The sequence below is a fragment of the Prionailurus viverrinus genome, chromosome B1 (genome assembly GCF_022837055.1).
Source record: "Prionailurus viverrinus isolate Anna chromosome B1, UM_Priviv_1.0, whole genome shotgun sequence".
Classification (NCBI taxonomy): domain Eukaryota; kingdom Metazoa; phylum Chordata; class Mammalia; order Carnivora; family Felidae; genus Prionailurus; species Prionailurus viverrinus.
In genome coordinates, this window is record NC_062564.1 from 188,521,994 (window position 1) to 188,534,502 (window position 12,509).

At 41.6% G+C, this 12,509-nt stretch overlaps 1 protein-coding gene across 2 annotated transcripts in view; it reads left to right on the plus strand.

Annotated features, from left to right (window-relative positions):
- Positions 1–12,509, plus strand: part of ADGRA3 (adhesion G protein-coupled receptor A3) — a 136,158-nt gene that overhangs the window by 85,205 nt on the left and 38,444 nt on the right. For both annotated transcript variants that reach the window (XM_047856507.1, XM_047856508.1), the window contains one exon: positions 10,885–11,046. In XM_047856507.1, the coding sequence (XP_047712463.1) occupies positions 10,885–11,046 (162 nt within the window). The remainder of the gene's footprint in view (positions 1–10,884; positions 11,047–12,509) is intronic.

The following is a 12,509-nucleotide window of genomic DNA, read 5'->3' on the forward strand; positions in this document are numbered from 1 at the left end:
TGGTGAGAGAAGCTGTCTGGATTCTGGCTCTGTGGTAGTGCTGCTTTCCATTTTGATGATAATCACAGGTTGGCTGCTACATGATGAGAAATCATTCATGGAAGTGGGAATGGTTTGAGTCCCGGGAATAAGTGGCATATCTTCTGGAATGTGGACACTGAGAAATATTTTGCCAATATATAATGCCTGTTTATTCCCACGCTGCCCTGTTTATTCACATGCTGTCCTGGTTTTGCCTGAAGAAGCTTTGTGCGCATCTCAACTCGTGAGGAGTCACATGGTGCCCAGAGGTGTGCATTCCCCCACTGCGTGCGGTGAACCGTCTCCACTTTGGTGTGCTGTCAGGTAGATGCATCTTGTTGAGGACAGGAAGTGCATAGGGTTTCATGAGTTACTTATTAACCTGAGGCCCTTTCTTTATTTTTGAAATGGGATGATATTTGCCCTCCTTAACTTGCAGTGTTTGTGTGTGCACAAGTGAGAAAATAGAGGCGAAACTGTTTTTGCGGAATCATTGAAAGCTATGTTATACTTCCATAAGGTTAGGAAATTTAACATTCTTATCTCCGAAGCCGAGAAGTAGGTTATTTAAAAAAAAAAAAAAAATCACCAGAGTGCTTTAATTACTTAACTGTCACTTTCACTGGTGACATTAGAGGTAAAGTGTGAATTAACTTTGGAAACAAATGATGGCAAATTATTAAGTATAAATAGGGGAAACAGAAGAAAAATATTTAGGATTGAATAATTGAGGTATAAATGTACTATCATCACCTGTGGTCGTGACAGGCATCCTATCAGATTCTCTGGAAAGTTAAAGTATAGGCCATAGCTGTCGCTATTTATTAGAACAGTAAAAAGAAATCATGATGTTTAAGGGCTTTGTTTTATGTTAATTACCATGAAATTATTCTAAGGTATCCTGAAATGCATATGGCTTAGTTGGACAAATAATTAAATTGATTTTTTGCATTATATCCAAAAAGTTACTCTGTTAGGAATAATTCATAAGGGAAATATTGTGAAGCAATTGCTTTTTAACCTATGATTGAGTCTAGGCAGCTCAGGCTGGTGCTCTGTGATCTTAAGGTGGGTGCTGAAAGCTTCCCAGCCGTCAGATCCAAATGGTGTATTTAGTGGACTCTTTTTTGTTTTAATATTTGTTTCATTTTTGAGAAACAGAGAGAGCACATAAGGGGCAGAGAGAGGGAGACACAGGATCCCACGCGGTCTCTGTGCTATGAACACAGAGCCTGATGCAGGCCTGGAACTCACGAACTGTGAGATCATGACCTGAAATGAAGTCGGATGCTTAACTGACTGAGTCACCCAGACGCCCTTTTGGTGGGGTTTTTTTAAAACAGCTTAAGGTTGTCTGTCAGGCAATTTAAGTGTCTGTTCCGTATTTACACTAGTGATGTCTCTTATGAAAACATATGTGCATTTCAGAAGAGGAGAATGTATAAAGATCAGATTTGGTTATGCATAATAGTCCTTTTACTGCTCTGGTTTTAAATTGTAATTAATTATATATTTAAAATTATATATATGTATGTATGTATATATACCTAAAATTTTTAATTTTTTAGGGTGCTCTAGTTTAAAGAAATTTTTTTAATGTTTATTTATTTTTGAAGGAAAGAGAGACAGAGCATGGGCGGGGGAGGGGCAGAGAGAGAGGGAGACACAGAATCTGAAATGGGCTTCAGGCTCTGAGCGGTCAGCACTGAGCCTGATGTGGGACTTGAACTCACAAACCATGAGATCATGACCTGAGCTGAAGTCGGTCGCTTAACGGACTGAGCCACCCAAGGCGCCCCAGTGAGCTAGTTTTAAATGTCTGAGCGAGGCATGCACCCTAATGCTAGTTTACTACAAAGTTCATTTGGCACATTTTTATGGCCAGATCTTTAAAAATGTAAAGTTCTTTCACTTCCTTATCTTAAAATATAATCACTTATGTATTAACCATTTTGTTTTGTTTTCAGTATTACTAATGTTTTTTCCTTGATTTTTGTCAGACTTTACTGTTAAGCTTTTCAGAGATGGCTACCCTGGCTTTGTTACATTGTTTCTGAAACTTGAGTGTATATCTCAATCCCCGGAAGGTTTGTGAAATAGAGCAGTGGCCCTGCCCCCTCAGTTTCTGATTCAGTCTGTCAATGAGGAGGTCTGAAAATTTGCATTTCTACACTGTGCCCAGTGTCCTGTCTTTGGCACAAGCTTTGAGAAGCACTATAGTATCTTCCTTTTCTATCCCTGTCTTGCTTTAAAAAAAAAAAAAAAAAAAAATGTATACTTTAGTCTTAACTTCGTAAAAACTTTTCAGAAACTTTTTTTTTTGGAAAATTCTAAAAGTGTAGGAGAGAGAATGTTATCATTAATACCCGTGTTTTACCTTCCACTGGGCTTCAGCATTTTTCGGTTTTGACCAGTTTTGTTTCATCTATCCTCTTCTTTTGTCCCCACTCCCCCACTCTTTCTTTTCCTTTATCTTTTTCTTCTTTCTTTCTTGTTTTCCTTCTTCAGTGCTGGAACATTGAATAGCAAATTCTAGATGTCCTACCTCATCCATAATTTTCCTGAAATAAAAGGAACTTTAAAATAGAACTATGAGGGGCTCCTGGGTGGCTCATGGGTTAAACGCTCAGCTGTTGATTTTGGCTCAGGTCATGCTCTCACAGTTCGTAAGATCGAGCCGGGAGTTGGGCTCCATGTGGACAGTGTGGAGCCTGCTTGGGATTCTCTCTCGCCCTTTCTCTCTGCCCCCCTCCACCTGCACTCACATGCACGGTCTCTCCCTTTCTCTCTCTCTGTGTCTGTCTCTGTCTCTGTCTTTGTCTCTGTCTCTCAGAATAAATAAACATTCCAAAAGATAAAGTAGAACCGTGATACTGTTATGTGTTACCCAAATGAGCTCTGAGACCTTAACACCATCAAATATCTAGTCCTTGTTCAATTTTCCCTAATTATGGTTTTTAAAAATGTGCATCTTGTGTGTGGTTACCTTAAGGAATTCGTTCACTTAATTTTGCAGTTGGTTATGTGGGATTTTCTAGACATAGGTCACCAGTGAATACAGTTTATCTGTTCCTATTTAAATTGTATCTTTTTTTAAATTTTTTCCCTTTCTGGTTGTTAGTGAGAACCACCAGAACAATGTTGATTAATATTGATGATGAGGAGTCTTCATGGGAATAGTCTAATGTATCCTTATGAAGTGTGATATTTGTTTGCTTCTGTTAAGTGCCTAGGGGCAATACCAAGGTAAGGGGCTTGCTTTGAAATTAGTTCTCAGCTTGAGGTTTTTTAGACCTCAGGAATAATGTGATGCCTGACCTTAGTCCTGTGTGATCAGCTGTGTTTACGAATTGCCAGGGAAGAGATTTTTCACCTCCTACTTTGTGCCAAGGTCAAGACAGTTTCAATTTTGCTTGCTGGTTCACCCTGACCCTGGAGGTGTCCCCTTTATGTTATCAGCTTAATGCAGTGATCTCCTTGTAGGCCTGCCTGGAAATCAAAACATAAGCCACGGCCATCAGAGTTCAACCTCAGAGCTTCTTGGATTCCTGCTGCTGTTTTGCTGTGGGCCTCTGGAACAGTCTTTATTGTCTGACTGGTCAGTGGTGCCTTTCTTTCTTTCCTGTCGACGAGTTTTCGCTCAGCAGTTTTCACTGTTAGTAGGGGAATCTTCCTGAGTACCTAGTTCTCCATGCTCCCCCAATGGGAGATGCACAGAGGTTTGTGTAATCAGAAAAAAACAAAATGAGCTTCCCTCGGGAGAATTGAAGGACTCTGAGGAGTTAGGCTCTTCCGTTTGTTGTGAAGGTATGGCTGAGGGGGCCGCCGATCGAGGTCCACGTCTCGAGTAGTGTTCCTCATAAAAGCAGCTTTGCTGACCTGGAGGGAGCGTTCTCCCTTTGTGTTGATTATTGTGGTATGGTCTTCACCGCCTCGCCTAGAAACATACCATTTTTTCCCGTGTGATAGAAGCTGTGCACTGATGCATAGTTTTTACTTGTGTATCTTTTTCTGAAACGTCTATATTTCCCACTCTTTACTTGCTTTCTTTCTTTATTTTTCATTTTTTTTTAATGTTTATTCATTTTTGAGACAGAGAGAGACAGAGCATGAATGGGGGAAGGTCAGAGAGAGAGGGAGACACAGAATCCGAAACAGGCTCCAGGCTCCGAGCTGTCAGCACAGAGCCCGACGCGGGGCTCGAACTCACGGACCGCGAGATCATGACCTGAACCGAAGTCGGTCGCCCAACCGACTGAGCCACCCAGGCGCCCCTGCTTTCTTAATTTAAAAGAATAATCCTTTTTATTTTGCTAAACTACCTCAAATCTGTTTTGTAAGGAAAGAGAGTAAATGGGACATTTATTCCACATAACATTATTCTCAGCCTCTCCCCTCCCCCACTTCTCACCTGTTTCCCCGGGATCCCCCATAGTCATCGTCCTCCTCTTCATTATCTTCTTCGCTCCTTTACCACAATAAAATCAGATCTTTAATCTTTGCCACAGGCGCTGATGATTATCACAGTGAGACTCTCACTGAATATTGACTGCTTTACTAAGCAAACTGAGAAGCCTGCAGTGGAATCCCGAGGCACTCAGGCACTCAGGACACCTAAGCTAGTTAAGAGGGACATAAATACACCTTTAAAACTTGGCTTTCACAGTGGAGTAATCCCTTTGTTAAAAGTATGCAGGGCAGGGGCGCCTGGGTGGCTCAGGTGCGCCTGGGTGCTCAGGGCGCCTGGGTGGCCCGACTTCGGCTCAGGTCATGATCTCGTGGTCCGTGAGTTCGAGCCCTGTGTCTGTGCTGACAGCTCGGAGCCTGGAGCCTGTTTCGGATTCTGTGTCTCCCTCTCTCTGACCCTCCCCCGTTCATGCTCTCTCTCTGTCTCAAAAATAAATTTAAAAAAATGTAAAAAAAAAAATATGCAGGGCAGTAACACAGTTTGAGATAGGTGTGATCTCAGTATTATACGTAATGTGTAACTAGGAGAGAATCATGAGGACTTCTTGAACTTAGTAATAATACCAGCTGCTGCCCTTATTCCTGTTATTACCTAGTCACGTTTGGACGGCACGTCATCCCTTTACAACCTGTCACCATCTTAGCTGTCCCCAAACAACTGCCCAGCTTGCTGCCCCGTCCCACACATGAGCCTGTAATTCTTGATTTTCTGGTTATTAGGTTTAACGGGTACCCCCTGCTTCCTTGTGCTTGGAAATGCAAACTGGGGTGGGGAGGGCTACATCCCTTGGCTTTTCTCAGAAATGACGTGAGTTGCTTATTGAAGATAACTTTTGTTTTAATTTCCTACGGCATGAACCCTTCTGAGCCTTCTCATGGAATTCTTGGTCTCATTTTACAAGTGAGGAAACTGAGTGTTGGGCAGGCTCAGTAACTGACTCGCGGGCATTTAACTGGCAGGTGACAGACTTGAAGTCTCAACCCAGGAGTGTGTAACTCGAAGGCACATAAATACTCTGTCTTCATTGTCCTGCTATCCTCCCACATTACAATTAAATACCAAGTTTAGGTTATGCATCATCTCGTGTGTTTCCCATGCTAACGCATCAGACATTCATGAAATTTACAGGTGATTTGATCTGATTCTGATCAGAATTCCAAGCACATAGATTGAGAACAGGAAATATTCTTATGACCATTGACATTTGATGCTTTCTTTGTTATTAATGTGGCATTTCCATTTCTTTACCCTTTTTATCTTTGATAATGCGCGTTCACACGTGTTTTTATTTGAGCTTCAACCATTCACTGTGACAGGTGGGAGAGCAGGTGTGTGATTGCTTCTGACCCTTTTGTGGCTGGAGTGGCCTTTAGGAAATGAGGTCAAGGAGAGATCCAACGCTTTTTAACGCTCGTTACAGTTGCCAGACTGTCTTGGTGTGTCAGATTTTAGGAATACTCTTTTAATCCAATCTAATTTTTCATGCACTGTTACCCTTTTTGTGTCCTTCTTTTGCCACTGTGACGGATTCAGAACTGCTTCCGTAACCAAGCTACAGAAGTTTACAGCATTTTATGATCACCTGCTCTGGGGAGTATTTTGGCAACAAATCCCTTTCCTGAGTTCTTAGCCATTTGGAATGAAGTAATGAGAAAGATAGCTTATTCTCAGCTAAAGCAATCATTCTTGCTAGCTGTATACCTTCTTAAAGATACTTCTTTTCTTTACAGTTATTAGAACACACTAAATTCCATTACTGGCATTATCTGGTGGCCATAGCAGTAAGTAGCTTTTTGATCATGCAATGATTAAAGTTTCTCAGTGGAGATGATGTATCTGTCAGGTCTCCTGTTGGATCTTCGTAAAGTCTATGTGTTTAAAACTTAAAAAAAAAAAGTATAAGACAAGTTGAATTGTAATGGTGCTAATCTATGAATACTCCATATTTATTTTTGTAGTACCTTAGAGTCTGTGTTTTCTTACATATTATCTTTTAGGTGTTTGCAGCCAGTGGGAATTTTTTGATAGCCATAGAGCATCTTTTAAAATCCACAGTAGGTAAGAATAAGAGACTCAAACCTAGCCAATTTATTCAGGCTACTCTGAATTCCTGTTAAAAATTGGCAGTTACTATACCAATTGTCTGTATAAATAGCTGATTGACATGTTCAGTAATTGGCATATCGGAGTCATTGTCCTTTTTTTTTTTTTTTAAGTTTATTTTATTTATTTTGAGAAGGGGAAGGGCAGGGAGAGAGAGAGAATCCCAAGCAGGCTCTGTGCTGTCAGTGTGGAGTCTGGCACAGGACTCGATCTCATGAACCATGAGATCGTCAATGACCTGAGCCGAAATCAAGAGTGGGACGCCTAACTGGCTGAGCCACCGAGGCACCCCCGCCCCCCACTGCCTTCTTTATAGCTCCAGAAACAAGAGCTTCTGTTAGAATAAAATCCACCCCCCTCACCTGTTTGTTATTAGGAATATATAGACTATATACTAGGATGCTAATGTTCCATGAATTGTATAAAATGAATAGGCTCTGGGTCGCATTGGGGTTGATTATAGGCCTAGGCCTTTCTGGTTCTCAGTTGATCTTGTTAATGTGTTGGGTTTGGAGGGAAATGCTCTTTGGGAATGTCTGAGTCCATTAAAATAGAGTGTTTGGATTAAATTCCCTTCTCTTCATTATATATCACTCTGGTAGTTTTGCAGTTATCACAACTTAGTCACTTTTAAAACATGCGTTTACTTGTTCTGGATTTTCCTCAGAGATTACAAGCCCCCTAATAGACCTTGTATGTTTCTCTTACTGCTGTGTCTCCATTGCTCTGGACAGTGTCTGGCTCACCTTGGTTCTCAATAAATATTTAGTCAGTGAGTAAATGGAACTGTGTAGCTATTGGCTTTTATACCAAGAGTTCTAGTGAATAAGGGTATAAATATAAGTAAGACATTGTGTTGTCTCTGCCCTTAAGATGTTTACATTGGAAAGAAAATAAGGAAAGAGTTGCGATATAGTATGTTAGAGGCATTAAGAAGCCCATAAACTATTTTTAATTGGATGAGGTAGCAGTTCTTTAGAGAGTAGAGAGAGACAGTTTTGCTGGATGCATTGTCCTATTTACAGATGAACATAGACTTAAGTTATTTTTAGGGGCGCCTGGGTGGCCCAGTCGGTTAAGCATCTGACTTCGGCTCAGGTCGTGATCTTGCGGCTCGTGATTTTGAGCCTTACGTCGGGCTCTGTGCCGACAGCTCAGAGCCTGGAGCCTGCTTTGGATTCCGTGTCTCCCTCTCTTTCTGCCCCTCCCCTGTTTGTACTCTGTCTCTCTCTCTCTCTCAAAAATAAATAAATATTAAAAAAATGTTTAACTGGCTGAGCCATCCAGGCTGCCCTGAACATAGACTTTAAAAAGGCACTCCTCTTTTTAAGTTAAATTAAATTAAATTTTTGTTTTTTGTTGGGGTGTAATTGACATGAAACATTGTATTATTTTTAGGTGTACAACACAATGATTCAGTATTTGTATATATTGTGAGTCGATCACCAAAGTAAGTCTAGTTCATATCCATCACTGAACAGTTACAAAATTTTTTTTCTTGTCATGAGAAGGATCTGCTCTTTTAGCAACTTTCACATATGCAATAAGTATTTTTTTTTTAATTTTTTTTTCAACGTTTATTTATTTTTGGGACAGAGAGAGACAGAGCATGAACGGGGGAGGGGCAGAGAGAGAGGGAGACACAGAATCGGAAACCGGCTCCAGGCTCCGAGCCATCAGCCCAGAGCCCGACGCGGGGCTCGAACTCACGGACCGCGAGATCGTGACCTGGCTGAAGTCGGACGCTTAACCGACTGCGCCACCCAGGCGCCCCGCAATAAGTATTTTTAACTACAGCCCCCATGCTACGTCCCATGACTTATTTGTAACCGGAAGTTTGTACCTTTTGGCTTCCTTCACCTATTTCGCCCACCCCCTACTCCCTCCTCTGGCAACTCCCTGTCTGTCTTCTTGGCAGTTTTAAGGTTCCACATAGAAGTGAGATCCTATGGTATTTGTGTTCCTGTGTCTGCCCTGTTTCACTTAGCATAATACCTCAACTTAAGTTCCAACCACGTTGTCACAAATGGCAAGATACCCTTCTTTTTTACGGCTGTGTAAAATTCCCGAGAGTGTGTGTGCGCGTGCACATGTGTGTGGACACCGCGTTCTCTTTATCGTTCGTCCATCGATGTACATTTGACTTGCTTCCATGTCTCGGCTACTGTAAGTAACGTTACAGTGAATGTAGGGGCGCGAGAATCTTATGAGTTAGCATTTTCATTTTCTTCAGGTAAAGTGGAGTTGCTAGACCCTATTTTTAATTCTTCAAGAGACTTCCATACTGCTTTCTAGAAGTAAGTGGCTGTGCCAATTTACGTTCCCACCAGCAGCGCACAAGGCTTCCCTTGTCTCCACATCCTCGTCAGCTGTCCCTGTGATAGCCATTTTCACGGGTGTGAGGTGACATCTCATCGTGGCTTTGATTAGCATTTCCTGGATGACGAGCGATGTTGAGCACCTTTACATATACCTGTTGGTCAGTCTGTATGTCTTCTTTGGAAAAATGTCTATTCAGATCCTCTTCCAAATTTTTAATCAGATTTTTTTTTTTTTTTTTTTTTTGCTATTGAGTTATATGAGTTCTTACATAGTTTTGCATATAAATACACCCTTCCTCTTTAACGCTCCTAGAGCTATCTTGAAAGAGGGGCCTATGCTGGAATTGAAATGTTAAACAAATAATGGAGCGATAAAATACAATAATGAGGACAGCTGACCAGGCATGGTTTTAGGAGCCTTGTATTTATCATAGGAACTTAATCTCCACAACATTCAGAAAAGACAGGATTGTTATTATCTGCCTTTTACAATTAAAGGAAGGCATAAGAGGGTAAGTGTCCAGCTCAGCTAGAGGTCAGGACTTGAAGTCCTACTCTTGACCCCTGTACTCACTCACTTGCCTCGCCCATCGTGCTCCAGCGCTGGGATCCAGTGCATTTCCACAGGCTTGTCTTCTTTGTGAAGTGAACTGTGGGTGGGATGGACTGAACATTTTCTAGTCCCATCTCAGTCTCATAATTGTACATCTTGGGAAGAGTATCGGATGCAGAGCAGGGTTGAACAGCTCATCGGGGATCTTCTGGGATGACGAAAAGACATTTGCTAAAATAGCCTTCACTTTCTCGCTTGGCTTTGGGGCTTAACGCCTTTGCTGTTTGTTTCTTGATTATAGGCCCAGCCAGCTTGTAAATCCTGTGATCCTACCTCTGGAATGTTTTTGTAGTTGTTTCTGCCATAGATCTCCCTCTCAGGAACATTTTGCTTGATAGCAAACCCCCTCGACCCCAGTGTGTCTCATTAGCCCGGGCTATTCAATGCATTTCTCTGACATGGGACATACAAGTCAGTGTCGATAATAGTTAATGGACATTTTTGGTGGCATTGCCTGATAGATGTTTACATCTGTAAGTCATGGACTGAACTTAATAAAAGGAATTCAATAAATAAAACAAGTGGTGGAAAAGTACCTCTTAGGATCCATGTATTTCATGGCACTGGATCGTAAAGCATTCATTGAACTGGGAGGAACCGAAGAGGTTCATTCGAGGTCATGGAAACCGCATGTGCAAAGACCCATCTAGTGGCCTGGCATATGCGGGGAACTCATGATAGCTGGACATTCCTAGGGTTTTGGACATGACAGGATACTAAAGAGGTAGCCATGTGTATTTCTTACTAATAATACTGAGCTAACATACAACAAGAGGTCTTTATAAATGTTTTTCCAAAGAGTTGAGATCTTTTTGTTCTGGGAATCGTGTGATATCTTTCCCTTCTCCTTGATTAACTTAACTGCCTTTTTCCCCCCTTATGAAAATGAGTACCACATGTCATTCTTTACCAATGAGTTGGTAGTTATTCAAGTATACTGTTTTGAGCTAAATGTGTTTTTTTTAAGAGAGAGAGCGAGAGGCAGAATGTGAGCAGGGGAAGGGGGAGAGAGAGAGACAGAAACACAGAATCTGAAGCAGTCTCTGGGCTCCGAGCTGTCAGCACAGAGCCTGACCCGGGGCTCGAACCCATGAGCCGTGAGATCATGAGCTGAAGTCGGATGCTTTAACTGACTGAGCCACCCAGGCGCCCCTGAGCTAAATGTTACCCGCTGGTCATAACTGAATGTGCTATTCATATCTGAAAATGCTTCAGTCAGAAAAAGTAAGTGCCTGTTGGGTTTTCAGGTGAACATTTAGACAGAAGGCCAATCTTGGTGTCTCATTGTGATTTTGATTATGTAAAACAGCCTGTATTGGTTTTAAAGGTCTTCCTCTTCTCTCCTGCACACCTGCTAGCTAGGTGATGTGATGGTTGACATTGCAAGCAACATCATGTTGGCTGACGAGCGTGTTCTGTGGCTGGCACAGAGGGAAGCTAAGGCCTGCAGTCGAATTGTTCAGTGTCTACAGCGCATTGCTACGTACCGATTAGCAAACGGAGCTCACGTTTATTCAACAGTAAGTGTAACATTGTCCTAGAATTCTAAGAAAAGAAATTCACTGAAAGCAACTTGAACTTAAAAAACATAGTTTTGGTTTTTTTCCTCATGATGTGGGTATTTTCTGTTCCTGCTGATTATTACAGAATTTCCAGTTCTCTAACATTTTAAAAGCTCATTTCACTTTTGAGTAATCTGTTTTCTTGGTAATTAGAAAATACTTTCTTAATTTGCAGTTTGAATGGTTATCGCCATTTAATTTGAAAGACAAATAAGCACACTGTAGGATTACTGTAACTGTCACATGCACCTCCCAGCTGATACTCTGTTCTGGGCCCTGAAGGATGTTCTGAGAAAGTGTCAGATTGTTTGCCCAGGTTCCAATTTCAAAAGAGAACTGGGGAGCGCCTGGGTGGCTCAGTCGGTTAAACGTCTCACTTCAGCTTAGGTCATGATCTCACTGTTTGTGAGTTCAAGCCCCACGTTGGGCTCTGGGCTGACAGCTCAGAGCCTGGAATCTCCTTCGGATTTTGTCTCTCTCTCTCTGTGCCCCTCCCCTGCTCACACTCTGTCTGTCTGTCTGTCTCTCTCTCTCAAAAAAGAAATAAACACTACTAAAAAAAAAAAAATTGAAACAGAAAAAGAGAGAGAACAAGGAGGCCCTCTAACCTTTGTGCACTGTTGACATTTCCAGTAAGTCTCACTCTTGGAATAATGAGTATTTATATTTAATAATCACTCATCATATTAAATTTTATTTGTGCTAAATTGAGCAGCTCTAAGTTTCTTGGTGTACTGCTGACTTTTTCTCCAAATGTGGTAAATATGATAAATATTCTGATCTCTGGTCCACGGTTCTCATTTCCTAATGATTTTAAGTCGGTTCATAGAATACTCTCTACTTCCTCCTAGGATTTTATACAATTCAGGGTTACTGTTTTTCCACAGGTTGATGGGATCTTTTTGATGATACTGTGTTTTATTGTTCCTTTTGCTCAATTAAGTTTAGGATTACTTTCTTGAATAGTAAATAAAATGGTGGGCCTACCATGGCTACTGACCTGACAACATACTTCAGGGTAATTTCTCTCTCAGACACATGACCTTACTGGAAACTGGCTCGCCATATTTAAAAAAAAAAATGTTTTTTTAATATTTATTTATTTTTGAGAGAGACAGAGACAGAATGCAAGTGGGTTAGGGGCAGAAAGAGAGGAAGACACAGAATCCCAAGCAGGCTCCGGGCTCCAAGCTGTCAGCACAGAGCTTGACGTGGGGCTCTAACTCACAGGCCATGAGATCATGACCTGAGCTGCTCAGATGCTCAACCCACTGAGCCACCCAGGTGCCCCACACCATTTTTGATGACCACATTTGGTCTTCCCTGGTCATTTAGATCTATTTTAAATTCCTTGCCTGAGCCTTACTAAGCTCAAAGAACTTCTTCCTTTCTCTAAACTTCATTGGTTCTTTGGAGAACTC